General features: G+C 39.1%; 2 protein-coding genes across 5 annotated transcripts; both read left to right on the forward strand.

The window, feature by feature from the left end:
* The first annotated feature begins 152 nt into the window (after positions 1–152).
* LOC124427111 (protein bowel) lies at positions 153–7,922 on the forward strand. Of its 2 annotated transcripts, none has more exons than XM_046969617.1 (3): positions 153–3,902; positions 4,302–5,085; positions 5,172–7,922. In XM_046969617.1, exons 2-3 carry the CDS (start codon positions 4,313–4,315, stop codon positions 6,100–6,102), a joined length of 1,704 nt encoding a protein of 567 aa, XP_046825573.1. In that variant the 5' UTR covers positions 153–3,902; positions 4,302–4,312; the 3' UTR covers positions 6,103–7,922. The 2 variants fall into 2 exon arrangements, with proteins under 2 accessions (XP_046825573.1, XP_046825574.1); XM_046969618.1 differs by having other exon boundaries at positions 4,305–5,085.
* A 203-nt stretch (positions 7,923–8,125) lies between these two features.
* LOC124427067 (exopolyphosphatase PRUNE1) lies at positions 8,126–13,174 on the forward strand. Of its 3 annotated transcripts, XM_046969531.1 has the most exons (7): positions 8,135–8,446; positions 8,615–8,669; positions 9,077–9,324; positions 9,845–10,116; positions 11,013–11,254; positions 11,671–11,829; positions 12,425–13,174. In XM_046969531.1, the coding sequence occupies exons 2-7, from the start codon at positions 8,634–8,636 to the stop codon at positions 12,596–12,598; spliced, it is 1,131 nt and encodes a 376-aa protein (XP_046825487.1). In that variant the 5' UTR covers positions 8,135–8,446; positions 8,615–8,633; the 3' UTR covers positions 12,599–13,174. The 3 variants fall into 3 exon arrangements, 2 of the variants coding, with proteins under 2 accessions (XP_046825487.1, XP_046825485.1); XR_006942864.1 differs by having other exon boundaries at positions 8,126–8,669; positions 11,630–11,829; positions 12,425–12,563; XM_046969529.1 differs by having other exon boundaries at positions 8,136–8,669.
* The last annotated feature ends 881 nt before the right edge of the window (positions 13,175–14,055 follow it).

Below are 14,055 nucleotides of genomic sequence, written 5' to 3' on the forward strand. Positions count from 1 at the left end.
TTGTAGAGGGAAGTACGATCACTGGCCCTCCTTTTCCTATTTTCTCTTATTTTTGTTTTCTTTTTTTTATTTCTCTTTTTCAACATTTGATCATAAATCGTAAATTTGATCGATAAAATAGGGTGGGATTTTTTGGAAAAAAACAGGAAAAGGAAAAATAAAGAAGAAAAAGAAAATGTTTCTTTGAAAAAATCTTTAGAAAGTAATCGTTCGTGAGGAGACTGTACGAGAACTCGGTACGTACACGTGTTATTAGAGTGACCGCCGAGGCAGCCTAATTATGCAAAACCACATTCGCGTGTTCGGCCAGTGGCGAACGTTGTAAAACGAGCAAGTATGTGTATGACTTGGAAAAGGCGTACACACGGCAGCATAAGAACGACGACGTAGAGGTGGACAAAATTTGAGAGACCGCCTGCCATTGAGACGAAATCGACCGCGAACGAACGTACAGGGAAGTAATAATGTTCGGTGGGTGATTTCTCTTTCAATATATCCATTCATTTTTCTTCTTATGAAAAATCAACGAAAGTAAAATTTATTAATAGAAAAGTGACTCTAAACGAGTATAGTTTTAACAAACGGAGTCTTTATAATCGTTCGTAGAAACCTTCCGTGCATATAGATCCCCATAAACCGATAAGAACCAGTTTTAGATTTGAAATTATCGGCCGGAATTGCTAAGCCACGTAACTACATTCCGTGAATTTTTTCTTTCCTTTTCTATAAAGGTTCACCTAAGTCGACATATTTCAGATAACAATCTACCTTTCAAGTTAGTTCCTAACTCAATCAAAGATAGTATTACAAAGACATATAAGTAAAATAGTAAAACAAAGAATATAGGATACCATTAACTCCTATATTCCATTGTCTCAAACACAAAAAAGGATCTAAACATTCATTTTGGACAATGAAAAAAAAACCGAGAACAAGAATCAACTCCACAAGTTCTCGATAATTTTGTAAGAAGAATTGAGGGCCCCAGATAGAGTCGGTCCGTGGTTGGTATCCGTTTGATAGCAGATAGCAGGCCGAACGACGCTGGTATGTTCTCATTACGCGTCGTGCAGGTATGCGGTGGCCGGTTCGTGGGTCCCGTGCACGTAGTAACACCGTCTTGGTCCATCTCTCTCTCTTTCTCCCTCTCTCTTCTCTCTCTCTTTCTCTCTCTCTCTCTCTCTTTCATTTTCTCATATTCTCTTCTCCTTCCTCTTAACTTTCACGGAGCTTGGCATCCCTTCCAATCGGATCCCGCCTTTATGTCCTTCTCTTTGGCTCCCTGAGCGGAATAAAGCGACGATTCCAACGAGTCACCGTGCGGCAAATCGACGCACCGCATAAGAAAGTGCTTCGAGTCACACAAATTTAAGGACAGGTCCTTTTAGAGTCAGTTCGATCGAAACGTAGTAGAAGTTTCTTCTTTTACATTTTCGAAACTAACTTTTCGCTGTTTATCTTAGCCCATTCGAACTCGTTGAAATTTTTGTATCTTCTCTTTTCTTCTCTTCTCTTCTCTTCTCTCTCTCTCTCTCTCTCTCTCTCTCTCTCTCTCTCTCTCTCTCTCTCTCTCTCTCTCTCTCTCCAACTTTGAACGGTGATCTTCTCGGTGACGTTGCTCGCTGGACGCTGGCGATCGTAGTCCTCGAGATACGTTATGGTAGTAGTAACACTCCGATGTGGTGGAATGGATCGACCATGTGAAAGAGAGAGAGAGAGAAAAAGAGAGAAGAGGGAACTAGTTCACCGAAGAAAACGACGCCAGAGGCAGTTGCATGCTGTACCAATCGTTCTCTTCTTCTTCTTCGTAACTTTGTATAGCGAATATCGAGAATACTCGGATATCTTTTAAAATTTTTCTTATGACTGTTGCTTTTCCAAAATTTTCATGAGGAAAAGTCAAAAAGAAGCGAGAAAGACATGTGTCTTTTTTCGTTTTTAAAAAGAAGCAACTTGCAAAAGTATTATCGTAAAGCTTCCGAAACGTTGAGCAACACGATAACTCAATCCTCAGAGAGAAAGAGAGAGAATGTAACCGAGTATGTACTCAGGCCCTTCTTATCTAGAGGATGCACACTGAAAACACAGGCCATGCGATTGATTTGTTCGTCCTACCAGATACCTGCCACGTTTAAGTTTCGATGCGGTCAACTGTGAGAGGAGAGTCTCAGGCCATTGGTTTCGCTCGTTTCGGAAAAAGACCGAGAAACCACGGAGAGTCATAAAGCAATAAATGGCGCGTTTCCCCGATTACGAGAATCTTATCGTCTTTATTACCGATATAGAATGTAATAACTCGAAAGTCGATTGCTTAAAATATGAAGAAATGAAACAAGGAAAAGATAAAGAAATAAAGAAATCGATTTTCGAGTTCATCTTAAAAAAAAAAGTCGAATCTCCAAGAACTTGGTTCGCAGCTGATCGCGATGATTTGCATGTTGACTCGTAATTCCAAATGGAAACTAAGAAGAACTAGGAGCGTCAGTCCAAGAAGGTAGAATGAATCGGTTCTCAGGTGTAAAACCGGCTGGGCGTCGGCGGCTGCTGCCAGAAGAAAGAGACGGAAAGGGAAAAAAAGAAGTAGCGAAGGGGCAGGGAGGAAGGAGGGTGATAAGGTAAGAGAGAGGGAGAGAAGGCGACTCGATCTCTCCAAGTGCCTCTGGCTTATGGCGGGGTGCACCGACCGCACCCCCTCGTCCTCATCCCACCAATGATCTCCTTCCTCAGTGCTGTACACTATTACATCTTTACATCAAACATTTGCCTACTTTTATCGAGTTTTTTCCATCGAATCTTTAAGAATAAGAATTTCGAAATCAAAGAAAAATCTCTTTGATCTGAATATAAATAAATGATAATGAAAATAATCAATAATCTTGGCTAAAAGTTAAAAAAAAATTTCCAATCTTTAATCTTCAACGTTAAGGGTACTCCAAATACTAAATACAAACCTGAGCCTCACACACATACCACCGTCCTACCCAAGTCTCTTACGTTCAACCTGCGCGTCGCAGGCTCTGGTAGGTACGATAACCGTGAGCTCCCCTCCCAGTTCTCAATCTCTCACTCTGTCTCTTTCTCTATTTCTGAGCGGCACGAGAAAAGGAAGGGAGCCGGCGAGGTCCGGTCGCGCAGCATCCAGCAGCAGCGCTACCAGCGGCAGCCGAACGGAAAGACTCCCAGGCGAGTTGCGCCGTTCCGACGCCGTGCTTCCCTTTTACCTGTGTGTTGCTTTTGCGTGTTCGTGTTTCTTCTTGGCTGCGTGCGCTCTCTCTGTGCGCCGTGTAAGCCGATCGCGTCCGAGAGCGTCCGACACGCAGTTAAACCGCGCGCGCTACGCCGTCACTACAGTGAGATACGTGTACTCAAGAGACAGGAGTGAAAGAAAGAGATAAATAGATAGCATACACATATATATATGTATATATGTATGTATGTATAACATCGCGTTATCTATATATCGGATACGCGAGAGTCTCGCAAACTTCTTCGCAAATTTTCCGCGATGTCACGACCGATAGAATACCTTTTGCGGTCTTCCCTGTCGTTAGCAAATACGCTATGCTAGTCGTTGGTACTACTTCCTGAGCCAAACGTGCATGTGCGTGCGTGTGCGTGCGCGCGCGCGCCATCGACCGAGAAGGAGCGCGTGCACGGAATGCCTTGAATCTCTCGAGATCAAAGTGTCGGCAAAAAGAGAGAGAGAGAGAGAGAGAGAGAGAGAGAAAGAGAAATAGTGTGCGTTGTGGCAGTTCATTGTAAACAAGAGAGAACGAAAAGACGAATGATCGTCTTTCCTCTTTGGAGTAATTGTGAAATTCTTTCTAATTGCCGTGAAATGCGAATATTGAATTTTGAAGATTAAGAAGCTTTCGGGAAACTTTCCTTTGATCTTCCTTCCGGTAAGCATGCTTGAATATTTTTGATTAATCGATGAAAGAAGGCTTAGGAAGGCGTCTCTCTATTACTTTTCAAGTCCTACGGGCATTCACGATTCCAACATGGCCGCTGGGACCAGCCGTGACCGCTGGGCCCCCGCGGAAGCCATGTTAGCAGGTGTGCTCGGCTCGAGATAACCAGTTCACGTTCGAGAAACGCGTGCTGGCCCGTGATATCGACGATCGCCGTTCGAGCTTTCTTAAAAGAGAATATTTATTCAAGACAGAGCTTCGATACTTCAACCTCGTGTAGTCTTCCTAATGCGTTTCTTTCTGAATATCCAGAATCCTGATCGTCTAGATAATTATCTATTATGACTGTACCGAATCAACGACCGTGATCTTTTCACGATATTTTTTTAGAAGTCTTCGATATGCCGACGGATCTAGTCGTGACGCCGGCTTCGGCCACGGCTTCTGAAGAATCCAGCAGAGGTCGTGACCTACCACTTGGTCCGTCTTCGCGATCTGCTCCATCATCTTCAGGGACATCTTCTTCAGGCTCTTCTGGACAGTCGTCCTCTAGAGGATTCGATCCTTCCGGTGCCCTTGCGGCTTACCATCAACATCGACATGGCTTAGTAACTGGTCTAGGTCATCCTCATCATCGGGAATCATCCGCTTTTGTACCCGTCGTACCTTCCAGATTGCATCTCGCTCCTTATCCCGGCGAGATGCATCCTCATCTTCCCGGATTACCACCTTCTTCGTCTACCAGCGGAAATTCGGATCATGAAGTTGGTCCCGAACAATCAGTGGCTAGGAAAGGATCGTCCAGTTACGAAATTATGGCCATGATGGCCGATAAAAGAAAAGAATTGGCAGCGAGAGCTCTACTTCTTCCACCGCCACCTCTCTTGGAACCCCCACCTGGATACCCAGTTTTTGCAGGTCCTTTCCCTGGTAGTTCTGCTCTCTATCCTCCGGGTGGACCATTGGCTCATCAGCATCTCGATCGAAGATTATTGAGAGCTCCCGGCAGAGCATCCAGGCCGAAAAAGCAATTTATATGTAAATTTTGTAACCGTCAGTTCACGAAATCCTATAATCTTCTCATTCACGAAAGGACACATACGGATGAGAGACCGTACTCGTGCGATATTTGCGGTAAGGCCTTCAGACGGCAGGATCATCTTCGAGATCACAGGTAGATTAATCGATTTTAGTCTAATATACGAAAAATAATCAATTTAATAAAAACAATTTGATATTACGAAGTATCGCACATTTCAGGTATATCCATAGCAAAGAGAAACCGTTCAAATGTGGTGAGTGTGGCAAAGGTTTCTGTCAAAGTCGCACTTTGGCTGTGCATAAGATTCTTCATATGGAGGAATCGCCACATAAGTGTCCAGTATGCGCGAGAAGTTTCAATCAACGCAGTAACCTAAAGACTCATCTTTTGACACATACGGATCACAAACCATACGAATGTACGTCCTGCGGAAAAGTTTTCCGTAGGAATTGTGACCTCAGAAGGCATGCACTGACTCATGCGGTTGGTGACGTTCCTCCAGAGGCTTTGGAAGAGGCACTTAGGGACGATGATAGTCCAGAAGAAGATTGTGGTCCGGAATCAGGTTCATCCATTCCCTCGTCTTCTTCGACGAATTCGTCGCTAGCAAGCACGTCGGCGAGTACTTCTGGTTATCAAACTCAAGCCCAATCGATACCAGGCCCACCACCACCACCACCTCCAGCATCAACATCAGCACCTGTTTCTGCACCAACATCAGCACCGACTCCATCGACAGCATCAGCACCAACTCCGGTACCAGCTCCTCCGCTTCGACAGAGGCCTCAATTACAGATCAGAAGAGATCTCTTGCCTACCGTAAAACCTTCCACGATAACCAGCAGTAGTTCAACTCATTCCAATACGCAAAATCCTCCAGCACCTTTGCCACCACCTCCTCCTCTGATACTCTCGTCGTATCGTCGAAGACTCGGTTCACCAGGTCCATCGAGAGTTTTCTTAGAACTTCAGGAACGAGAACGTGAAAGAGAACGGGAAATGAAACAAAACAGAGAAAGAGATCGTGAAAGAGAACGCGAAGAAGAAATTGAAAGGCCCCCAAGAGCACCCACTCCACAGCCACCTCCACCACCCAGGCCTGCACCTACCAGGCAAGGATTCACAATCGCCGATATCATGCGTCGATAGAAAATTATTGTATTATACCAATTCTATCGAACGTTCTCCAACGAAAAAAATAATTCGAAAGTAATTGAAGATCAAACAATTATCTACATCCTACGTCTTCCGTACTTTACATATATTTTCCAACTGTACATATACGACGTGTTCCTTTGAGAACACATACAACTTTAACGACCATTATTATTATGTGCCAGCGAAGTTATATCTCTAGTCGCGGTGCCCATACGATTTGGATTTTATCAGCATCATCTAAAAAGATTTAAAAAAGTATTGCCGAAGCGTGCCTTTTTACGTTAGTCAAACATTTAAAAGTTAAAAAAAGATATATTGATATGGTTTTTGAAAATACACAGTCTTTTAGCAAGTAAATTGGATGATAAGAAGTGAAACTATTATCGGAATAACGAAAATGTGCCTTTTGTACGAGTGTACTACTTATCATTCATTTTACATTAATCGACTAAATATTTGGGATATAGTACTGATCGTCTTGTAGAAAATATATGAAGAATTGAATAGTAAATAGTGAAAAGGAATAAAATGGAGAAAAAGAAAAAAGAAGAAGAAAGAAATAAAAATAAAAGACAATAAGCCAAAGTGCTTTGTCTCTCGTAAATTTCGGAGAAGGGGTAATGCAAATTTCGTGGTCACGGTAGAACCTGTGCCACTGTTGCCACGATGGTAGCAGGTGCAATACGGTGTCGAAACTACTTGAATCCCACTTTTAGTACTACCTGCTCCTGCTCGCATCTAAAAATATTCCGACCCTCGACGAATGCTGCCTTCTTTTTTCCCTTTGCTCCTGAGAGAGGAACCATTAAGGGTCCTTTTGTGTTCGACCACAAAAAGAACCTTTGTGTCTGTGTTATGCGACCGACCAAAACTATATTTTCTTCTCAGTAAATCCCGTAAAAATTCTAGAATGAGAGAGAAAGAAAATTATTTTTCTTCTTTTTCTTTTTTTTCTTTTTTTTTTTTTCTTTATTCTTTTCTTCTGGATAAGTATTCGTGTTTACTGAAACTTCGAACATTAGGAATGATAAATCTTGAATAAAAATTATTATATTCGAGAGATACAAGAAAGACACCGATGTCTTCCATTTTAAAGAAAATCATTTTATTCGAAATAATTAAGACGACAGATCTGTTAAAAATAGATCGAAAATTATTACAGCGTTGTACTATTATTGATAATGGACAACACAGTATACAGGAATTTAATTCCGCGTTTGTGTTATCTCCCAAGAGAATGGGAATTGAAATGAAGATTTTTTTTTAAATACTGAGAGAGAGTGTATAGTAATATCTACGATGTACAATGTACTACGTACAATGACGGCCGTCCAAGCGATAATTTACAAAAGCACAAAGACGAGCTAAATCTCCTGTTATTTTATACGTTTTCTGTTTATGCTCAACATAAATATCTATATTTTTAGATTTATACGTGCGTTAAGTAAGTTTGTAAATTATATATTAAGACAGATGAAAAATAAAAGATACTACACAAATACAAACATAAGGCAACATTGAAAAGAGCAACAAGTTGCTAAGTTTCTCTTACCTCTACCCGCAGAATCATTCAAAAGACATCTAACAAAACATCTATAAATTTACATAATAATGTGCAAATCGTAAATTATTTAAAAAAAATTAAACTACGATATCATTATTTCCGTGAATAGACTGCGTAGATCTATGCTTTACATAGTACCACTAGAGAATGTCTTTGTATCGTAAAACTAGTATAATAATGTCCGTATTAACTTTATGTATTAATAATAATGAATAAGAGTATTTGCGAGAAGCTACTATACCTACAATTAACCATCTAGTATTTCTTCATTCGATAAAGAAATTATATTCCAAAGTGAAGATACTCTCTTCTTTCTTTCTCTCTCTCTCTCTCTCTCTCTCTCTCTCTCTCTCTTTTTCTTTCTCTCTCTCTTGATTATATCAATAAATATTATTATTTTTTCGATATAATCCTCGAGCTAACTAATCATTATTTAATAATAATTTATAAGAAAAAAAAAACATTAAAATAAACAATTGAATGAAATCGTACAAAATATATTACATAATTTAAATTTAACATCAGATGGCGTTGACATTACGTTTTTAATTTACTATCAGATTCTTTAGTCAACTTGTCGGTAATATAGATCGTATCATATAAATGTCGAAAAAAGAAAAAAATTGTGGACTTATAAAAATATATATTTTAAAAAATTATATATATATATATATATATTATTCGTATTGATGAAACGCAAACAAATTGTTTCATCTTCCTAAATTAATATAAAATAGTTAACGTAATCAAAAAGACTATCATGTCATATAGGTTATGTCTACTTTTACGTGTTACACATAGATTTGTAATCTTGTGACTTATATTATGTACAGCTCTGTATTATAATTTATTTATTATAGTTACTGTTATTTAAATAATTTCATTTTTATTTAAAGATTCATAAGAAACATTTATTAAATTTCTTTAATCTTCTAACAGTAAGAAATAACACAAAATTATGGAAACGTTTCTTACCGCATCAAAAACAGCTCTAGTAAGTAACAACAGCTTTTACAATATTATCTTTTATTATTTAAAGAAATATTTACGAAAGATAAATACAAATATGTCATTTTATATTTATTTTACGAGACGATTATTATATTAATCGATGCAATACAAAAACTATTTGTTCTTAAGTCGTTGCTAACCTCTGGTGGCGTAAGTAAGAGATAATTTTCGATTGATGCTCAATTTGATTGAATTCTAAAGTACATTTGAATTATATCGAAATTTTTTTTTAAAAGGAATATAAACTATGACGTGTAATAGAAAACGTAACAACAAAATATGATTTCAATATATAATAATATATTTTTTATATATTATACAAATACCATAATTTGAATTTATTATTCAAATTATCATAATTATCTAATATCGATTTATTATCTCGTTTAGAAGAAATTATCTGAATACTATACGATCCGTATTGTCCTTGGAAATCAAACTTGCGACTTAGATTCAGCAGTCTGCGCTTTGGCTCAAGGATTTTGTGAATATTTGAATGAAAATAAAAAAAATGAAAAAGAAGAAAGTGTTGCAATTATACCGATTTTAAATGTTATCAAGAAAGAGTTTCGAATTAAAACCGAAGTCATTTATTATTTCCGCCATCATGGAATTTCAGAAGAACTTTTGACATTTAGGTAAGAGAATTCGCGTTCATTTTCCCTACTTTACGGAGAGTCTATTTATTTTGTAATCTACGCCATAAAGTCATGACAAATACTTGTTTCGCGTAAATACAATTCTTTTTACGTACGTACATACATATAGAACTAAGAGAGTTAATATCGCGTCATGAATAGTAAAGAAATAAGCTCACGATCGGTTTAATACAATGAAGAAGCTTATATAGTTCACGATAATCGTTAATTCGTATGTCTCTCTCTCTCTCTCTCTCTCTCTCTCTCTCTCTTTCTCTCATACGAGTAGATAGTTACTTTCGTACATGTTACTTTGATGAAAATGGACCTCGATGTCATGAAACAAACGATCCAAACTGATTTAAAGTGAGGAATAAATGACGTACAATTTGACCCATTGTTACAAATACCATCTCGAATTTGACAAAAGTTATTAATCTTCATTCTTTTCCTCTTTTAGATCGATGTAGGAAGTTTCTTTTACCAAAGTATATCTGATCGATTCGATTTATGTCCATAGGGATCAGATAGATTTGAACATTCTAACGGAAAGTAGGGAAAATAAAGTAGAAGTTGTACTCGTGGATCATCATGTCCTGGCGAACGAAGATAGGACGTTGGTCAACTCAGTCGTCGAGATTATCGATCACCGTTCTCAGGACGTATCCTGGCCCTGGCATGGGAAAACGATTCACTTAGAGGCGGTCGGCAGCTGCGCCACTCTCGTCGCGCGCAACCTTCTCATCAAACATCCCGAAGCCGTCGACGCGTGGCTGGCAAACTTCTTACGAGGCAAGTTTTTCCTCCTTCCATCGTATACCTTCAGAGCCTAGCCTCCCTTTACCTTCCTACATTTCTCCTCCTACTTCCTCTACTCGTCCATTTTCCTTGAAAATCGACGATCCTGAGGGACTCGAAAGTCTTCCTGGTGGATCGAACGAAAAATTATTGATGCTTCTATCGAACTCTTTCTTCTTCTTTTTCTTCTTTTTCTTCTGCCCCGTCTTCAATTTTTCTTTTCTTTTCTTTTTCCTTTTCTTCTTTGTATATTTTTTAAAACATTGAATTATATCATCCTTTGGAAGGGAAAGAACGTTGAACAAGTGGACGCGAACCGAAAGGAATACAGAATTTCACAAGTTACATATTTTATAAAGCCATTAGGGAAAACCTACCTGCTTTCCCCCGTTTTCGCGCTAATGCCGAAGGATTAAACATGCGGCCTCGCCTCGTTCGAGTACAACGAACGCCACTCTGAAATACTACTACTACTACTACTACTACTACTACTACTACTACTACTACTACTACTACTATTACTACTATTACTATTACTACTACTACTACAACTACTACTACTATTACTACTATTACTATTACTACTACTACTACAACTACTACTACTACTACTACTACTACTACTATTACTACTACTACTACTATTACTATTACTATTACTATTACTACTACTACTACTACTACTACTACTACTACTACTACTACTACTACTACTACTACTACTACTACTACTACTACTACTATTACTACTACTACTACTACTACTACTACTACGATTACTACTACTACTACTACTTCGATTACTACTACTACTACTATAGTAGTAACGGGTAGTTAGAAAATCACTTTAAAAATTAACTAAAAATTTCTATGTGATTTGATTTGATTAGGTCCTATATTATTGGATACTTGCAACTTCTCAAAAGAAGCAAATCGTACCGCAGCTCTCGATCGCGAAATTATGGAAACTCTCGAGAGAATCTCGTCCCTCGATTCCGATAGAAACCAAGTCTATCAGGGACTACTTGCGGCAAAAACGGACATCAGTGAATTAACACCCGATGATCTCATACTCAGAGATTTGAAATTTGAAAGTGGTGTACCATTTATCGGTCTTCCGATATTAATCAAGGTAAGTGTAAAAATGGAGAAAACGAAATATTTTATATTCGAAATGAAAAAAATAATGAATAACTGTGTTAGGCCGTTATTGACAAATAGTTGATACGTCAGTCGAACTTAAAATTACTTTCGAAGGAATAAGCAAAATATTTGAATAGGATCGAAACACTCGTCGTCTTTAAACCCCATCCCTATTCAGGATAAGAAAGTTTGATTTACATCGTTTAGTTTGGAAGTTTGGAATGGGGTTCGTTAAGATCGGCACTCGCGAACAAGCCCGATGCGTAATCCATCGAGAGGGTGCGAGCGAAATCGATGTCACCCCTCTTATTCTCAACGAAACTCTCTTGCCCGTTGAATGCCAATGGAGATGAACGAATTCCAGATTTTCCACGCTGATGTACGAAATACTTTACCTATTCTCAGGATTTCCTCACCTTGGAGGGTACTCTACGAGCTGTCGAGAAGTTCACGGAAAGCAAAAAGTGTATGCTTGCTGTCCTTATGGGAATCGACTTGAAAAACGACCACGTGATCAGGGACATCGCGGTCTTTTCGTTATTGACCAATGGTCTGGAAAATAAAGTAAGTAGTATCGTTCTCTCTTTTTGTAGGTATTTCTTCTTCTTCCCAATTTCTTTTTTTCTCTCTCTCTCTCCCTCCCTCCCTTCCATCCTCTCTCTCTCTCTCTCTCTCTCTCTCTCTCTCTCTCTCTCTCTCTCTGTTCTATTCTTCTCTTTTTCTTCCTCGACGTGCTCCGTCGAACTTCGTTTTCCATTTCCATCCATTTCCTTTTGATTTTTCGCATCGGCCTAATCCAATCTACCCCTTCTATGTACCGTCTTCAAACGGCCAACTAAACCCGTTACTTCCTTTTTGGATTTACGGATGCCCGAATATCAGTTATCCGAGAATACGAACGATTTCGATGTAAATAGTTTTCCCTTTTCCGAATATTCGGATTTGGATTTTCCAAGCTACATACAGAAAATCAAGGATTCTAGTATCGAATATCTCAAAATTCTAGAGGATGCTAAAAGAAAAAAGAACATCTTTTCAGAAAAAATATTCATCAAGTTACTGCATTAGCTTCTATTACGTATTTCTTTATTTTTTATTTACTTTTCTTTTACACCCAAAATCACTTTTTAAAGTACAGCTTTTTCTTACGATCATTTAGATAATCAACGCGTTCCTCGGATCTACTCAACCTCAGTTAGAACTCACATTGGAAAAACGGATCAAAGAAGAAAAGTACAATGTATTTCTTTATAAACAAGGAAACATTTGCGCGTCACGGAAGCAAATATTACCGATCATAAGGGAAACATTGTCAAAGGAGCGGGCTTGTTAATGGAAGGAAATGTAGATATTGTGGTTGAGATAAGTTGAATATCTAATACTTGATATTTATCACGTATTCATCTGTAATTGTAGCCGTCATAGCACGCTCGAAGAAAAAAGAAGTGACTAATTACTGGCGTAAAAGGGTCCACCTGCGTTTCACCCTCCGCATCCCTTTCTATTTATCTTTCCCTCGTTTTTCCCCTCTTTCCGCTTTTTCACCTTTGTTTCTTGCTCTTTCTCTTTCCCTTTTCTCTCTCTCTCTCTTTCTCTTTCTCTTTCTCTCTTTTTCACCCTCTTTCTCCCTCTGTCTCTCTTTCTCTCTCTCTTCCTCCTCTCCTCTCTCTCACTCCAGGTTCAATCGATCGTCCTGACATAAACGTCCATTATTTGATCGGTGGTTTTAACCGAGCGGCGAACGTGGAACGATAAACGTTAACCACACTGTCTACGCCATTTCCGTACTTCTTTTGATCATCTTCGTATCATAGAATTATGTTTCTATCATTCGTATCGTGTAACCTTTGAGGTATTAACAACGGTTTGTGAAAATAACAATAAAATACTGACATAGATTAACGACAAATTTTTACGAGTCATTACCATAGAAACCAGTCAGAGAGTCGAGTCGTTTCCTTGACAATGGAAGTGGCAAAGAAGAAAGAGGAAGAGAAAGAGAGAGAAGTTGAGAAAAGACTCGAAATATCTTGACCGAGGAAATCCGCACGCGTTTCTCATGCAAACGACACAAGCGATCCATCCGGGTAAATAAGCGAGCGCACCCCCATCTTCCTTTGGCTCTTATCCCCACCTTACGGCGTCTTCTAACTTGCTTCTCCGACTACATCCGGAAACTCTGACAGGTGTCTACTTTCGAAACGATTCTTGCACGACCGGTTAACTTTCTACCAGACCATCCCCTCCTCACCCCAAGTTCAGAATAAAATTCATTTTGCAAAGACGCTTACGCCATTTTGCCACTCCCAGACTTCTCGTCTGTCGTGGAGTATCAAACAGAAGATAGAAGCTAAGAGATGGGGAAGTGCGTCGGACGAGTTTTCAAGAGTTTTGTGTACTTCCAACGCGGAAACTTTCCTAAGATACTTCAGTTCTTTGGTATTAGAAATGATTTCAACTTATTTTCATTTCATTTTTTTTTAATTTCTTTCTTTCTCTCTGTCTCTTGATAATCTCGTAGTGAAAAACGAAAGAGTAAATATTTGAGAGACATTGAAGTATAGGAAAGAATCGAAACGATTCAACATAAAGATCGTTGTAGTCGTCGGAAAGGTAAGAAGATGTCGGAGAGTACGACCTCGAACGTACACGAGGTAAGTAGAAATGATTGGCCGCGTAGGCGGCCTCGGCCTCGGCCTCGTTTAGGTGGAGAACGAGGAAGAAGCGATGCTTGGCTAACAGAGAAGAGGGGTGCAGTAGGATTTTGCGCAGTGAGTTACCCCGGCTACG

This window comes from Vespa crabro, chromosome 9, assembly GCF_910589235.1.
Source record: "Vespa crabro chromosome 9, iyVesCrab1.2, whole genome shotgun sequence".
Taxonomy (NCBI): domain Eukaryota; kingdom Metazoa; phylum Arthropoda; class Insecta; order Hymenoptera; family Vespidae; genus Vespa; species Vespa crabro.

Bases quoted from the DNA above. Each gene is read 5' to 3' on its own strand.
- LOC124427111 (XM_046969617.1), top strand. From the start codon at position 4,313: ATGCCGACGGATCTAGTCGTGACGCCGGCTTCGGCCACGGCTTCTGAA. The intron at 5,086-5,171 runs GTAGATTAATCG...CGCACATTTCAG, and splicing joins GATCATCTTCGAGATCACAG to GTATATCCATAGCAAAGAGA.
- LOC124427067 (XM_046969531.1), top strand. From the start codon at position 8,634: ATGGAAACGTTTCTTACCGCATCAAAAACAGCTCTA. The intron at 9,325-9,844 runs GTAAGAGAATTC...TTATGTCCATAG, and splicing joins GAAGAACTTTTGACATTTAG to GGATCAGATAGATTTGAACA. The intron at 11,255-11,670 runs GTAAGTGTAAAA...ACCTATTCTCAG, and splicing joins GTCTTCCGATATTAATCAAG to GATTTCCTCACCTTGGAGGG.